Source organism: Mastacembelus armatus, chromosome 5, assembly GCF_900324485.2.
Source record: "Mastacembelus armatus chromosome 5, fMasArm1.2, whole genome shotgun sequence".
In the NCBI taxonomy this organism is placed as follows: domain Eukaryota; kingdom Metazoa; phylum Chordata; class Actinopteri; order Synbranchiformes; family Mastacembelidae; genus Mastacembelus; species Mastacembelus armatus.
The window spans coordinates 11,814,792-11,832,963 of NC_046637.1; the positions used below are offsets into that span (position 1 = coordinate 11,814,792).

General features: G+C 37.2%; 1 protein-coding gene across 1 annotated transcript in view; it reads right to left on the minus strand.

The window, feature by feature from the left end:
* gnai2b (guanine nucleotide binding protein (G protein), alpha inhibiting activity polypeptide 2b) overlaps positions 1-18,172 on the minus strand; it is a 34,835-nt gene that overhangs the window by 6,437 nt on the left and 10,226 nt on the right. Inside the window, exons 2-4 of the mRNA XM_026306706.2 lie at positions 5,956-5,998; positions 3,482-3,623; positions 18-178 (exon numbers count right to left, since the gene is read on the minus strand). Of these exons, the coding sequence (XP_026162491.1) occupies positions 18-178; positions 3,482-3,623; positions 5,956-5,998 (346 nt within the window). The remainder of the gene's footprint in view (positions 1-17; positions 179-3,481; positions 3,624-5,955; positions 5,999-18,172) is intronic.

Genomic DNA, 18,172 nt, shown 5'->3' on the forward strand with positions numbered 1-18,172 from the left:
CACAAATTCACACTCACTATGCTGCAGAGTCATTGAGTTGGTATTCTCGTGATCTTGCAAAGCAAATCTGAATGCCGCTGTCACTCCACAATCGCCTGATCACATTGGACAGATCGTCAGGAAGAATACCCTGTTCTTCAGCAGCTGCAGACAGCGCAAAGAGCTGCTGAGCATCATCCTGCAGGGGGCGATACAGACACACAGCCGTGTTGTTTCAGTGATAGATCTGCTGCTAAAATATGCATTTACACTGTTATCTTCACTTCTTCCTTCAGTGATGAAAATGTTAAACAATATTTGACAAACCGTAGAGCAAACACTGACAGACCTGTGCATCTTTTGAGTGAAAACTACGGCAAAGCAAATACAACCCACAAAGAATATTGAAAAGACAAAAGAATCTTATTCGCCAGTTTTTCAATATATTCAATATATATTTCAGTGTATTGCTCTGAAATACTGTGAGGAAGCAAAGGTTGTGATTGTAGCAATATAATGTGGTGATGGTGAGATCACTGAAACCTATGATAAGCCGATGCCAGCCAATCTGGGCTGAGCAAATGTAAGATATGTGAGATTGTTGGTGTGACTCAAGGTAACAGCATGGAGTTTTGCTATGACAGACTGTGATTTGATTCCCTGCTGTTTATCATCTTGCCTGTTTCTCTCAATTCTCCATCTTGCTCTGGCATGATATTAATCATCTTTAATGAGCTTTATTCACAATGAATAATATGATTAAAAATACAAAAATAATATTTAATCCATGGCCTTTCCTGCGCATTTCTGTGCCAGCACAGCAATGGTTCTTCCGTATCTGGCTGCAGGAGGGGCTGTTGTTTCTGTTTAAAATGATTCTGATTATACTATGTTATGTTCTTATGTTTAACAATTTTGTCTGGAAAAACACTCCTACTTTGTGTCTGTTTTTCACATTTGAGGGGAAATTGTTTTTTCTCAACCTACGTCCCTGCCATGCAGCCACTACATCTTTACTCCTTTTGTGAGTAGTTATGTTCTCATATTTTAAATGACTTTTCTTCTAATGTTTACTTATCTTGTTCTCAGTGCATCTCAATCACTACTTACCATTCTTCATTCTGAGGAAGATAATGGTCCATTTACAGTTTTTGTGTTTCTTTAATCTATTTGAAATGGACAAATAGTCTAATTGTTGTTTTATATTAGTTTTATTCTACAGGTATTTTATTGGCAGTGACTACTGAGCTTTCACACTCCCAATAATAGATATATGTATTTTTTAAATTTCAACTTCTGGATTATAAGTGATTTATACAGCAGTGAATCTCTGCGATGCAGTTCTTCTAGGTCCCTCAACTAAACTAAGCAGCTAATAGCCTGAATGATGTGCACACATGTTTGGTATTGTGTTTTCCCATATGTATGTGTGCATATGTGCACAATCTGTAAGTGTGTGTGTGTGTGTGTGCCTGTGCACATTTCTACAGGGCTGCTGTGTGCAAGTATGGGCAGGCTAGCACGCTAATTGCCATGTGTGGGAGTTTGTGAGTATCATCACGTACATAGCCAATTGACAGATCTGTCAGTGAAGAAGAAGAAAAACATTTATCCATCCGGCTATAATGACCACAGCAGCGCCTTCAGTCTCAGCTTCCGTTACAGAACACATAGACTGGCTGCACTGTAAAATCACAGTGACACACACAGTTCTTCACAGGAATGAGTTCAGGGAATGTTAGAGTTCACTGACAGCTTGTTCATAGGCTGATAAGTGTTCACAGGGTTCAGCAGATTGGATCTGCGCCCTAAGCTGTTTGATGATGCATGTCTTTCTGTGGTTGTGTGTGCAGGGTGTGTCTGTACTTGGTTATTTGTTTGTGGTACTATGTGAGAGGCTAATAAATACATATATAATAGCTTTTGTTAGTGTGTGTTAATTAAGGCTACAAATTCTAATGGTTATTCATTTTTAATGATTAATTGAATGAATGAATTAATTATATTGATTAATCATTGTTTTCATTGTTTTGATTAATCAAATTAAGTAGTAAATATATAAAATGTCAAAATAACCACAAATATCCATTAAATGTTCACTCGAGCATAATACTTTAACAGTCCAAAATCTTTCAGATGATTGATTTATAACAAGAACCAATACAAAGGAAGAGCTGCTAATGCTTGTCTAAACTCTGATAGCTGGATAGTGGATGTTCTAGTTATTCAACTTGTAAGCTATTGCAAATAATTATTGTAGGTAGTATCTTAGTAAGATGAACATCTAAAATTTGACAGGTCTGCTGTGTTCCTCCAGTTTCAGATGCTGAGAAATGACTGCACAAGTGCCATTCATTGAGGGGTTTAGCAAATGTTGAGATGAGATGGGGGATATAACAGTAGTTCAGACGAAGAAGAAGAAGCAAACATGCAAAGTAAACTGAAAATGATAAATCCAGTTATTTAATATACAGAAACCAGTCCAGGGCCTCCTGTATGGTTTTCCTTTAATGGGTACTGGCCTTCAAAAAAAGGAGTTAAATTTTGTCTCTGCTGAGGCTGCACCCGGCAAGTTAAAAGTGCTGTTCAAATATCTCCTGCCAGTACATTTGAAAAAAACAGCCACCTGTATTTTGCTGCTGGTATTAGACACACAATTTTGCAGTGAGAGAGAATCAAAAATGTAGGACATGTAGTCTGTAACACATGGATGATTCCCTTCAGGTTATAAAGATGGATCAGAGAAGCATTACTGTGTTCCACTTTCTACTGCCGAGAGCAATTTTTGCTGGTGAACAGGTTCAAATCACATGAGCCCACATTTGTTTAAAACAATGGCACAACTTGTTAGTGTTATTGACAGAACAAGAATTGCTGAAAGGGGGTATGATATGAGAAACAGAGCTGGTTTCTGAGAGGCATCTCAGCCTTGAAATCAGTTGTTGTTGGATAATCAAGAGATAATAGGGAGTGCATGCAACTGAGATTTTTGTTCCTTGTTATTTTGAAACAAAAAGGAAAGGTCAAGGTGAGTTGTAGAAACAAAGGTAAACAATAGTGATTTCAATTCTGGGCAATGCTTAAGGATTACATAAATACATAAACACAAGATGCTGTTGATGAAACAGGCTTTGTTTGTTTCAGCCTGAGGGAGTTCCCGAGCTGTCCACAGTTAGGCCTAATGAATTGTTCATTCATAGTGGTTTTAAGTCTGGTCAGCTTTCTGTGCTGACTCTTACAGAACTGCAAATATTTAAAATTTTCACTGCATTTTTTGCAGTAGTGTAACATTTGTACAACACCACTTGTCTGTTTGGATCCTCTCTGTTTCATAGGTAGGCTAAGTTTTTATTGCTTGTGATCAGATGACATCAGATGAAACATCATAAGAAATATAACATTAAAAAATAAAATATGATTCAAATATTAAATTGTGTTGATTTAATGATGCACACAAATGTCATGTTAAAGTATACTGTTCTTTGGTGTTTGTATGTCTTACCACTCTGGCAGGGTTGCTGTAGTCTATCTTGAGACTGGCCATGGCTTTAACAATAGCCATTATAGACTGGATGGTATTACTATAAACCACTGCTCGATACTGCTTACACTCATCTTCTGAGTAGCCATCTTCATGGATGATCCTGAGGAGATCAAGAATATGCAACATTTATTAAAGTGTGTATTTAGAGATTTTTTTGGCCTCTTCAGAGCAATATGTTGCACTACATTCACCAGCTAGTCACTGACTCTCTCTTTGATCATTGCAATTTTTTTCAATATAGAGGTTTTTATTGTTAAATAATAAATGTGACAGTGAAGCAAAATGGTAGAGCTGTAGGTCTAAAAACTGATTATTTAAACACACTAAAACTAACCATAGAAAAGAAGAAATCTGCTGTATCAATAAAAATATTAATTATATCAATTTTTAAATGGAAATTGTTATTGTGACTAGCCAGTAGCAGTTTTTAAACTGCAGTGATTTTGGCAAGGTAATCTGTCGAATTAGGTAATCTGTAATTAAGTCGAAGATTCAACAACTGCACTAGGTAATTATTAAGTCGAAGATTCAACAACTGCACTCGGTAATTTACTAATAACAATGGCATAATATGTATGTTTAATAGTAATACATTTGGGTGTTGAAGCAGAAAATCAGCTTTTTTTTTTTGACTGCATTACATCATTTAGATGGTACCTAGAAACCTATACTGCATACTCTGCATCACATTTATCATGCCAGTCTGCTGTGCAGGATAATGTAAAGTAGTGGTGTTAACACACACTGGAAATGCCTTAACTCTGTGAAATCTCATTGATGCAATATAATGAGTTTACCTTTTGCAATTTTATCACTCTGAACCTGAAAGTGAGGGAAATAAGTGACTGTGAATGCACAAGATTCATCCTGTCAAGATGCATTTATCCAGACTTCGTCAGGACACAAAGGGAAGAGCATAACAATAATCTCAACCTTTAGTAAAGTAAAATAGCCTGATGCCTTTAACAGTGTGCTGATGTAAATGATGAACGGTAGTTTTAAAGCACATAGAGTTGCCTAATGCTTATACTGTCTTGAAGTTTCTCTACTGTAATGTCATGTTTGCTTCAGTGTATAATGTTACATAATAGTTGATTTATCGGTAGGCCTGTATGTGTTAATAACCTGGCTTCAAAATCGAAAGACTGTTCCTGCTCCAGGCTCATAAAAAATGGATTCAGTGCCTGGCTAGCAGAGAGGAATGTGAATAATTAAGCCATTTAGGCTGTGTGTGTGTGCATGTGTGCCTGTGTGTGTGTATATACCTGACTGTATATTGTAAGGAGATGTTTGAGTTTTATATCATGGGAGTATGTTTTGGCTGGTCCTCACTTTCTCACACACATTCAAAGGGCCGTTTGATAGCTTGTGACTTGGTTTGAGGATTAAGATTAGAATTAGGTTGGGTTAGGGTTGGCATGGTTACAGTAAGGGTGAGGGGCTAAGGAATGCATTATGTCTTGGCCAGGTTTCTCTTGTAAAAGAAATCTTGATGTCAGTGGGACTTCATGGGAAAATGAAGGTAAAATAAAATCACCAAAATGCCCTCATGAAGGCTGCTGTACAAACAAATGTATGTTCTGATTGGTACACAGGGATTACATCCTCTGCCTTGAGAAACATGTCACTGTTCTGACGCCATGAGTAGTAAAATACTATAACATACAGGACAGGCCATAAAGTCCCCTATATACTGCATAAAGGGAAGTCAAGCAGTTTCTACTGTAAAATATCGAGCTATAACTTCTGATTTTGTATGCCTCGTGGTTAGTGCCAGAGTGAGCCAAGCGTAAGTGAAGTACAGCAACATTAACAGGGACAAGAGGATCATCAGGTGTAGGTGTGGTAGCATATGCTCTTGCTTTCAACTCTGCTGATTTGCTGCTGTTCTTAAATACAACTTTTATTTTCTATCTATCTATCTATCTATCTATCTATCTATCTATCTATCTATCTATCTATCTACATCAGGAGTGAAAAAATTAGGGTATCATCTCTACAGCCAAAACAAAGAGCTCTAGAGGAGAAAAAAGAAAACTTCCATTACTTAAACATTAAAGTAATTCATTGGCTTCTCATTAAATGTGTTAGAACTATTTGATCGGAGATGATATTATGATTCATCTTTTGTGTTAGCTTATAACCATCCATCCATCCATCCATCTTCTATACCCGCTTTTTCCTGAAAGCCAGGGTCATGGGGATCTGCTGGAGCCTATCCCAGCTCTCTCTCGGGTGAAAGGCAGGGGTACACCCTGGACAGGTCACCAGTCCATCACAGTAGCTTATAACCTGATTGGGTAATGTTTTGCTCATACATGACATACAAAAGTTTGCCCAGCACGCTAAGATTCAGTAAGGTGGAGAATCCATCTTTGGTTAAACAGAAAAGAAAATAAAGTAAGATTAAAAAAATTGCTTTTATAACTTACTTCATCTGCTTTACAATGGTACTCTTCCCAGACTCCCCAGCACCTGTTGGAACATTAAAATTAGAGTTAAAACGGAACTTCAAGCGCCTCTCGCTGTTCACTTTGTGTTTGTCTTTGTGAGTACAATAGTGTTTAACATTAGCTGTGGCTGTGTGTACTTCGAGAAAATGAGTGACCCAGTGATGACCTGCCATTAACATCCCATTTTATCCTCTGGGTTGTCCGGCTTATTTATGTTTCCATTCTGGGGCTTATGATGAACACATATAAGAACAAAGAATTCCCCTGTTTAATGGAGTGTTTATTTTTCACTCTGGCAGAAGAACAAAGTGCAGGGAAGAGAAATTGTTTCATAGCTATTTATTATTTGATGTTTTGACTTAAGACATGTTTTGTCATCATGTCTCAAGGCAGTGCACTAAAACTCAGATTTTCTAACAACTGATAGGGGGCTGCCAAACAGTAACCAGAAGATTCACAAAGTCATATTCTATACATATTCTGAGTTTGAGTTCCTAAAAACAAACCCAGAAATTTCAGATGATGAGCCAGCAGGGCAATGAAAATGTCCACTCTGATCGATTACCAAGACTGTCTGCAATTTAAAGGGCCCCTGTGAGGTTTTTGACCCCTAGTAGTGCTGTGTTTTATTTACATAGCCCATTATCACAAATCACAAATTTGCCTCAAGCACTCTCAATAGAGTAGTCCAGCTATGCAGTCTCCTGTCCACCATGAGCTGCTGGCATTATTGTTTAAGAAAACTCAGCAATGTGCCAACAAAGGCAATGAAGAAGATGAACACACATATAAAAGAATACATGACTTAAATTAATTTAAATATTTTATGTGGAAGGAAATGCATTCACCATATTTGTTTAACCTCAAGGACAGACACAACATATTTAGTAGGCAACACCAAGAATAAGCATATCTTTGTATGAACTGCATTCAACAGAAACATGAAATGGGCAATGATTTTTTTAGAAGCTAAAGGCAATGAAGAATATGATACAATATAATGCAATCCTAAAAATAGTATAGGAAAGATGGACAGAATGTTTAAGATCAATGATCTAAAATGACCAGTGTGGAGTGTAAAGGTACAAAATATTTAAGACCTAAAGGGAGTAAAATCCCAGTTCTGTGGATAAAAAAAAAAAAGAATTAAAGATCCGTTTAGAAGAGATTTAGTGCTGAGACAACCAAGCAAACCTTTTATGTGCCGTACAGTAGCAAAGCTGTCTCAACACCATCGTTATATTGTTGAAATGACTAAGCCTGAATCTTTGGCACATTCCTTCTGCTGTCAGACCCATGCCACCATGCCCTGTCCCTTCATGCCACCTGACCCAGTGCTGCCAAAAAACATTAGCTTAGTCTGGGTTTGACGATGCAAGCAGGCCCTGCAATGCTTCCCACTCATGCTGTCAACACACACACACACACACACACACACACACACACACACACACAGCACTTTTCTGCAAGACGAGGAGCAACACAGGGCAAAGAGAAGGGTGTAAAAGCAATGTCTGGGGCAGCATTCGCTGTCGTAAGACCTGTCAATCATGTCTTGCCACTAGACAGCTGGATGTCAGGTGTTTTTACGTCTATCACACAAAACATGGAAACAACCCAGCATACACAAAACAAGATATATATTTTTTTATTTAGTGCAAAATAATATATGCTTGTTTTTGTTTCTGCTGCCTACTGTACATCTTCTGCCTCCTGTACCTTTTCTCTATGATCATTTTTGCTCCCAACTCATATGAATCATAAAGTAGAAAGTTTTTTAATCTTACTTAAAACTTATTAAGATGAAATGATGTAACTAGGCTTCTGCTTCAATTCACTCACCATCCTTTTTTTGGTAACAATGTTTTATCATAGGGTTTGTTAAATCTCTGCTTTTAGAAATAATCTCACTTTTTCTTTAGTGAGATAAACATGAAAAAATAATATAAATCATAGATTTATGTTAATTTATAAATGTATTAATCAGGTATGTGGGTGTGTGTCTAAAAATACCATGTTTAAGAATAAAAAAGTCAGTTGGTGGAAAATGGAATATCAGTCTCCCTACGGACACACACATGCATGAAGGTCACCTTTCTCACTCCAGAATAAAACTCATCCATTAATATTTCAAACCCAAAGGGAGAGCAGCAGTGAAAAAATGAAGGGAGCATCCTTGTTCTTCATGCTCAAGGTGTTTTCTGAGAAATGGGCAGCGTCATCGTGCTCTTTCAAGGGAAAACGCTTGAACTGACTTTTTGAATTATAGAGAATCACGACATCTTATCACAACAGCCACAGGAAGTAAACAGGGCTATATAAACATTATTTCTTTTATTCATCTTTGGATTGACTTAATCATGATGAAAATGATGAAAAAGCTTGATTTCTCTCTCTCTCTCTCTCTCTCTTTCTCTCCCTGTTATAATGAAAAATATAACTTAGACCCAGTAGACCCACCTGCCTGTGGATTTTTTTAAAGAAGAATCCGATAGTACTGTACAAGCAAGGTCAGGTAATGACATATCTGTGTATTAGAGCTCAGCCATAAATCCAGGAGGGTTTCAAAGTGTTTACCCACTACACAGAGATACTACAGGACACTATACACTCACTAACTAGATGCAGCATCATTGCAGAACTCTAAACACATGGGGAGGACGTATTGAGAAAGTAGCAGTCTTAAAGTTGCCGAACTTACCAAATTATCAGAAGAACAGGCAAAATCTCAGTGTATTCTGATGGGACACCACCAAACTACTGGCTCATTGTTAATTAAGGTATAGACATTGCCGATCACGACAACAGCACATAATTATTGGGTGACAAAGAGCCGACACACAGAATTAATCAGTTGCCACTGAGCGGGATATTAACACAGTTTAATGTGCCAATAAAATGACTAGATGCATAATTGATTTCATAAATCTGTCTCATGTAGAGTACACATATTTATTACACTGATTGTAATATGTCAGTAAACACCTACCCAGTAGAGAACATCAAACAATAGTGCTAAAAACATTCAGTTCTCCTAAATGTGGATTTATTTGCACTATATTCTAACTGAACAGATGTACACATGAATGCATGTGCTTCTACAGAGTTGGAGCTGTAACAAAGACTGATCAGTATTACAAAGACCCCTCTGTGTGCTGCGCTGGCAGCGTGGACAAGCTCTTTCTTTTTAGTGTCATTTAGAGTCACTTTCTGGCAATGAAAGGATGCCATCCCTTCGTTCTGCTTCTTCAACCCCAGCTATTCATAGCTGTTCCCCAATGGGTTTTCAGTAAGCACCAGAAAACACAACAAAGATAATAACATGATTTGTAACATGAAGATCACAAGTGGCCAGGCAACAGAAAACCGAACAGTCTCTCTCAACACATTTAATACTCTCACAGGCCCACTCACACTGATGACAACTTGGCTGCAGTCTCAGTCGCCCCGCTGCTGATAACACAAAGTATCCATTCATGGTCTGATGAGAAATCCTGATCTCCGCAAACACCCAAACATCCAAGCATAATCTCCTAGCAGATAAAGTCAATCATCTGTCAGCTACACAAGCACCAAAACAGTTTCAGTTAAGTATTTCACAGAAAAAAAAAAACATATTGTGGATAAGTATAATTAGTAATCAATCAATCAAGTAAGAATTTATCAAGCAAAAATGACAAATATTTAATATTAACAATTTGCTGCTTCTTCTTGCTAAAAATATACAGCAATGACACCTGACCTTCTGCGGTTCATGTTTGATCCATATGCTTTAATTATGATCTTGAGTCACATTATAATTTAGCTGAGAATAGCTGGGTACGACAGGGAGAAGGTAAAAATTGCACCGTAGCTCAGAGGACACAGGTTCCCTCTGGAAAAACCGACACACCTTAACCTATAAGGCGTGCATATACTGAGTAGACCCAGAAAGACATTTATCACCATCTTAAATAGAATGAGGCTGAGGAGGATATGGATGAAAGCTTGAGATGGGAAAACAGTGTAATTAGTAGGCAGTTAAAGAAAGGGAAAGATAGGAGGTGTTTGGGGTAGAGGTGGACAACATGGGCAAGAGAGACAAATGAGCATAAGATGGAGGAGGATGGCACACACAAACTGGCAGTGTGTGAGAATAATGAGCATGGAGGACTCTGGCTAAGAAAATAACTTGGATGAGGACTAATGTGAGTGCCTGACCAAATCATGAATATTAATAAAACGGCATGCTGTCTTATAGAGAACTCAACACACTTTAGTGTAGATTGTTCTTACCAACTTCCTTAATGAATGACCCACTTGATATAATCATTTCTCTCAAGAGCCTTCTCTCATAGTGGCACTAAAACCAAAATTAGTGTAGTAGTTTCATAGGGTGCTATTTTACTAATTTCAGGCTTTTGATATTGGAATTTACCTCTTTGTAAAAATTTTACAACTGCCTAAGCAATTAATGCATTTTAATTTTGTAAATCCAGCATTAATGTGATCCTTCTGTTAGACAAAAACAGACTAGTTATGAAGAGTATAGTAAGGCCTTATTATCCACAGAGGTTAACACTGACTTATTCTGTATTTGAAAATTATTCCACAGAAAATGCTAAAAGGCTATTGTTTTACAGGTAAACCTGTCCGTGTGTATGAAGAGACATGCTTCTTTCTCTCAAGGCTCCAAGATGAACAAATGTTAATTTTTTCATTATGAACTCAGCAGAGACAGGGCTGTCGACTTTCCACAAGCCTGGGAACTAAGCAGAATGGATTTATTTAAAAAAGCATGTGATTCACAGAAAAATGAAGCCTGTCCTGGTACATTTGACTTGCTGGAGAAGTAAGTGCGGTTCTGTTTTGGCTGCAGGCAAAACACACACAGCACATTCTGTAAAACTCTTGTTTGCATGCAGCACCATTTTGACTGAAGCAAAAAAGTTAGACTATATGGCCATACCAGCAGTAGCTCAACTTTGTGTGCGCTGATTTAAGTAAGTAGTTACAGATTGTCAGTATTTGTGTATGAGAGGGTTAAACATTTATAAGTGGACACATTTATTTATTTATTTGTACAGCAAAATCGGTTCTAGTACATTGCCCTCTACCAGCAGGCTTTTATCAATAGCTTTTCTCTACTTTCTCCATATTACTTTTATTGACCTGCAGATAGGACCATTGTTTGAATTATTTCATGCAGCCACTCCACCACATCAGGCTGCCGGGGGAACAAAGACAAGACCTAGATTAGGTTGCTGTATCTCTACATGCAGGTTCCAGTTAGTACCTGTTTATAAACTACCATCATCCCCCCCCCCAACCTTTTTTACATGCAGAGTGGATAGAAATGGAGGAATTTTACATGGCTGGATACAGTACAGCATGTTACTGCCTGGAGTGAAAAAGTAGGTCATCAGCCTTGCAGGAAGCAGTGGAGCTTCACGTTGCGCCGTAGAGTAGGATGTTCATTGCACACAGTACACAGTACAGCCAATACTAAAACTGTTTAATCCCTTGTTGTGTGCACTCACATGCAGCTTCAACACATGTCCATGACCTGGATGCTTAATATATATTGTGCAAAATTACTGTTGAGCATCATAAAATCATTTTGGTATGGTAAAAATACAAATGCAGCACATCACTGACACTGAAGACACAAAGAAAGTGACAGTGGCTCACCAGACTCTAAGCATACACCTTTTTATGTCTGGTGCCTAAATTCACCTAATGCAGCTACAGCTTTTAATGCTCAGTGCAACCATCAGCACCACTGATCATCCTGTTTTAAATCAATGTGTATAAAAAGGGGGTAGGTGTCACCGGCACCGCTCTTGACAGCTTAATACCTTTCTGATACAATCTTCTCAGTCACTTCACTGGCAACTTCATCCTCCTTTGCCAACACCACGTGTACTGTTCCACAAGACACCATTGTTAGTCTGACTCTTTTTTTTTAAATTATACATCACTGATGCCCAACACGGCCTCATCTTTAAAGCCAGTGATCCATCCATTCTTGACATTTTAAGACAGTGACTTCCTGATTTCAAATGCTGATTTTGGTGCTATACACATAAATTGAACTGAATTGAATTGAAAATTGATTAAAACTTATTACATCCCAGTGATATGAAATCTCTTTATTTCCAATAAAGAGGTCTCTCGCCAGAGGTTAAATCATTTGTAGGTGGTTGTCACTATGATCAGACTTTTCAGGATGAAATTTTGAACTTGGCACTGCCCTGCTTCTTGCATTAGAGAATATATTAAAAAAAAAAATTCTGTTCACAGCCAACTTTTTAATGTTAATTTCTTTAAAATTTCACATCTCTTTATCTTGTGCTGGAAAAGAATAGTGCTACCACTGCAGCACTGATAGACTTAATCACCCAAAATTTACTGTATCAGTGTTGCACTGGTTAACATGCAGTTTTAAAATGGATGAAATATTTTATTAAACTTTAAGCTTAGGAATTTGTGGACCATGTCTAAATTAACATCCATCCATTCGTTATACCGCTTAATTCAACTCAGGGATACAGTGGGGACAGGAGCCTTAGGTTTGAACAGGATTCAACCCCCCTTTGATTTAATACTTTTCATATTTCTAAGGATAAATATTTTGACATCCTAATATGTACAAGTTCGTTTTATTTACATTTTCAGCAAGAAGTATTATTGGTCAATTTTGAAATTGTTATCATTAGGTTATTTTCAAAAACCTTAACAACATCCAAAGTGCTGTGTGCTTGAGCCACAGACATCAAACCTTTAATCTCCAAGATATGACTAGAGAAAGAAGGAGTTAGTTCCAAAGATAATGTGATGGGGAAATATTTGGAGGGATATCTTTTTGGTGATTATCTAAATCCTTGGCTCAGACAGACAAAAACTAAATTTGCCATTCATTTCACACGTCTCTGAAATAAATAATTTATTATATTCATTTTGTCAAATAAACAAAAGTGAAACATAATGGATATGGATTGTTTTCCCCCAAATAAAGTCTTACTATATAACTGGCAAAACCTGTTTTAAAGTGAAAAAAAATAGGCTTCAATGAAGTCTTAAATTAGCTACAATGACTATGTAAGCATCATAAAACCTATGATAATTAAAAACAATCTTGTAATTTCATGAGTGCTTAAGACTCAGATTCAGGTAACTCTGTTATTGAAGTTTTTACTGCCAATCCAAATAGGGGCTATGACTCGGAGCATTGCACCCAAAAATGGAGGATTTTGGCATAATTTTCTATTTAACACTATGTTCAGAGAACGTATAAAGTTTATTCAAAAAGATTAAAATTTTGAAAAAAATATCCCATTTTGAGGAGAGTTAATTAGTAAGTACACAAAACATCTGTCAGGAAAGCTCCTTCCACACTTGTCACATCTCCAATAACCTGTCACACTCTGTATGTGACAGGTTATTGGAGATATCAGATATCAAGCCGAACCTGCGCAAATCAGCCGAGTCTTTCAAACAGAATCCATATGTCCTCAGGCTTGTTAAAGCCCCTATTAATTATACAAATCAAGTGAATGCATATTGATCACTGATCAGTACTTGAAGTACAGAAGCTCTTTAAGGAAACTAAGATTGCTACTCTCTGTTCAATATAAAGGAGTAAGGAGGCAATCAGAAAGAAAGATGTTGATGTTGGTTTTGTGGCTGGAAGAAGTAACCTGAAACCATTCACGTCACGTGCGCATCAGTCCTTGTGCCCATACAAAAATTCTAGCTATTTAATTGACTTCAGTGCAAAGTCCATTTGGTAGCTGTCCTTGGGTGTTTGATCATATACATCTCTATCATAAGCAGAGGGAGTATGAACTTGTCACAAAAGTACAGATGTTCATTTGTTTTATCTGGAGCCTTTTAAATGACTTTAAAGGTATTTAACAGTTGGAACATGTAGCACCAAGATTATTAATATGCCTCTTTAGACCAAAGAAAAAGTGGCTCAATGTCAATTTAGAAATAACTTTTGGTCCACATAATCAGAGGGAGACTTTTATCTGCCACTCTGGGCATACTACAACTATGCAATCACTGGGTTTCAACTATTCAACTTTTATTGTACCTAATTCTGAGTAGAGAACAGAAGTACCAATAGTTGAAGATCAAGCTATGACACTTATCAAATGGTCGTCATTTGGCAGGTCCATTATTCTGAAAACCAAGCCACTACAGCAGGGAATTTTAAAAATGAGGAATAAAGAGGTCACAAATGTACGGAAACTAAATACAACAAATAAACAAAATAGACTTTATGGTAAAGAATATGTGCGACGTGACTTTTACTACCCTTTTTTTCAAACCAAATTATTCCTCATGTATCAATCCATCACAGCTGGTGTTTGCCTGGCAGTCATTCTGCTTACTCTTCCACCTCCCTATGTTTCTGCATGCTGGCATGTCAACTTACACTCACACACACATCAGCAAACAGATGCGAAATCAGGAGCGCTGAACAGTTGCTGCACTGTTTGAGGGAACCTATAAACCCATCTAGCATTCTGCTGGCACACCAGATTGTCAGGGTGAGTAAGGCCCACTTACTCAGATTAGTGAGACATGGTGCAGAGTGGAATTGAACAATAGTTTTTATGTGCTCAGACTATCTCTTAAGCAAAATGTGTATATCTTTGGTTGGCACACAAAATCTGGTAATGCAAAAATGTCTAAAGCATTATGGTAGCCAGATCAATTGTCTTTGAAGGAATCTGTTTAAAAACTAGGAACCCATTTCAAATTGAAAAACCTCACAACATGGAAGAGAAGGAGTGCAGTAAAATACTGAAATGCCTTTGGGAAACCTTCAGGTTGCTACACAGCTACATCTTAAGAGCATGGACTGTTTAATTTATAAAATTTCACCTTTTGTGTTTTCATAGGGTAGGAAAAATCAATTGACACACACCTGACAGTTTATCTGTTAACATAAAACAAATTATTTTTCATTACATTCCCATGTGGCCATGAGGTGCTTGCTGTGTGTTGCAGCAGCTGTTACTGCTGACTCGATGGCTGGTAGAGAAATGGAGTATCTGCAAACAGTACAGTATCTAAATGTTGGTAGATGAAGGTCAGACCTGGCAGAGTTGGTTGGGAAAAGAGGGGCAGCCTCGCATGTGCATGCACTGGATTAGTTGCCATGGTTACAGGACCACATTGCCTCACTGAAGCTAAATTACGAACATCAACACATTTACACGTTTGCGTGGGCTGACAGTAGAAAACACTAATGTTCTTAAAGCAAAGACTGATTCAGTAACAGCTTCTTCTGTGCTGTATTGTTAACCTTTGTTGTGTTTTGAATAAACTTGAAGTAAATAGTGAAAGGACAAAGAACGAGTTTGTAAAGAGCATTGATAATGTTTACTTTGGTTTTTTGTCAGATAAAAATTGCACTTCCTTCAGTTGAAAGAGATAAACACTGTTATTGAAAGACCTGCAGTGGAAGTTTCTTATCTATGTGTTTGGTGTTAAAGTGATTTATTATCAGTCTTTACTAATTCATAGTGTAATTTATAAGTTTCACTTTCTAAGGTGACAAATGTGATTCCTAGTGAAATGTTATATGTCTATTTCGTTTGAAAAGCTTGATGAGTGGCAATTCCATTTTTTTTTTCCAAGATTATTATTTGGCATTTTTAGCTTGATTTGAACCTGGAAGTAGAGATATTGATATGGTCACTAGGTCATTTTTTTATTTTCTTTACTGTCTTTCTGCCACAACTCAGCTAACGTTTTCAATGTGTAACAGCATGTACATGTACAAGTGAGAAACAACCATATATATATGATCCTGTGGGACTTCCAGATACATGCTGGCAAACAGATGATGGCTAACCAACTGGACATACGTAGTAATGGTGGGCAAACACCAGAAGAAAGCTGTAGTGGTAGATGTAGTAATCCCAAATGATAGCAACATCAGAAAGAAGGAACATTAGAAGCTTGAGAAATACCAAGAGCTGAAAGAAGAGCTAGAAAAGATGTGTAAGGTGAAGGCAACAGAAGTCCCTGTGGTAAATGGCACCCTTGGGCCTCCAAACTAGGACAGTGGCTTCAACAGATCCTGGGAACATCAGAGCTCTCAGTTCAGAAGAGCACAGTGATAGAAACAGCTAAGATACTGTGAAGAACCCTCAAACTCCCAGGTCTCTGGTACAGGACTCAAGATTGAGGAAGACACACACAGACACCACCCTCAGGGGTGAGAAGGGAAATTTTTTTATATATAGTTTTGTGTGTGTGTGTGTGTGTGCAGCTTATTCATATCTTCTCACTGTAAAACACATTTTTCATTTTTTTCTAACACTGTGAAAAATGAAAAAATAGTGCTGTAAAGGTCTATGCTGAAGGCACTTTAGTAAAGTTTACCTGATTTACTGGGAGAGCATTTAGACAGAATTGACAAAGAGACTAGTATTTTATTACTATGACTTAAATGCTTAACTTGCTCATTAATCTGGGGAGCAGGCTTTGTGTGTGTATTAAATCTCATACGAATTTCATCTGGTAATATTGGAGATCAATAAACTATTATCTGGATTATTGAGTTGCTTGGAGGGGAGCACTAACTCTCACTTAAGTCACAGTAAAACAACACCAGTCTGACAAATCACCAACACACCACCTAACTGAGATGAGGTAACAACTCATACCTCTTTATTTATACCAGCTCAATGACTATATCGACTATAATCTGACCTATAATATGTTTACAACCATGTAGCATTGTAACAATTTAATTTTAATACAAGTGGAAGGATATCTAGAAACAAAATTAGTTCACAGATGCAGCCATTAACATTGTAGCTCTCAAGTATAATTAGCCGCAGACTTCACTGCCCTCTATAGTAATAATATGATGAGAAAAACAGCCATGAATAAAGACACCAAGCTTCCATAACCACAGGCACTGCATCAAATAAATTATAGACCTATCTGTCTGTTAAAAGAGAGCTTGCTGAGAGATAAACAAAATAAATTAATGAAAAAACAACCTGATACCCAATAAAATAGTTCTAAACTAATATTTCTGTCTCAAGTTGATTGCAGTTTATTTCCTAGTGGTAAATTCTTGTTAAGGACATTCAAATCATGTGCAGCCCGACTCCTGCAACGGACAGTTGCATGTTACAACCAACCTTACTCTGAAAGTAAGGTTAAAATAGGTCTCCCAAATGACCTTTATAAACTAAAAAGAGCAATTGAAAAATTGCATGACTCATTCAGAGAGAGAGGGAGGGAAAGACAAAGCAGTTCCTACATATATTATGCTTATATATCATATTTATGTAAGTATATATTAGTGTATATATTTACAATATTTGACTGTACAACACATGTATTTCAACCAGTTTCTCACTCCTCCTTTGAGCTACAAATGCTGTTGATATTGATGTATTTATAGACACGGAAGAGCAGAATATGAAAATGTGGGAGTTATATTTTTTATCATTAATATATTTTCATCAGATGTAATATTGCCATTCAACTCTTATGTCACCCTGTGTATCACTGTTGAATATCACTGAAATGGCATTAAAGTAATGTTAAATGGAATGCATTTAAAATCATCTTATTTACTTCACACTGTTTTCCATCCTTTTGAAGGGTGTTTTATAATTTAGAGTGATGTTTCACTGAGGGATGTTGGATCACCATGGCATCTCCTTTTTGGTTAATTTGTTTATCTGTCTGGCCTTAAGTTAATATCACTATCTGTCCAAGTATATTTCAGACATATTTTGACATTGATTGATACTGATAATGCTTTAAAGATGTCAATATTAGGTGACTTGAATGAGAGCAGGTGAGAAAGGGCCGGAAGCAGGAAACAATGAGCTTCCTGTGATGAGACATAATGTGTTAACTAGTTATTTTACTCGTTTTATCCATGATTTTGCAACAATAGAGAAGTAGAGAGTCATAACGTCACTGAACACAGTGAATAATGTCAGTTACCCTTTAAAGTCAAAGGAAAGTAGGGTAAGTAGAGAAAGAAAGGGAAATTAGTCTGCATAAGTGCTATATTCAATTTGTCATGACTCCTACTTCCTGCCGTGGGCCTTTATTGTATGGAGTTCCTGTTTGCCCTGCAAAGGTCCCTGGCAGCTTTATGTTGATTAGCCACAATAGTGTGCAGTTGTGTTTAGTTAACCAGATGTCTTTGGTTATATATACCACC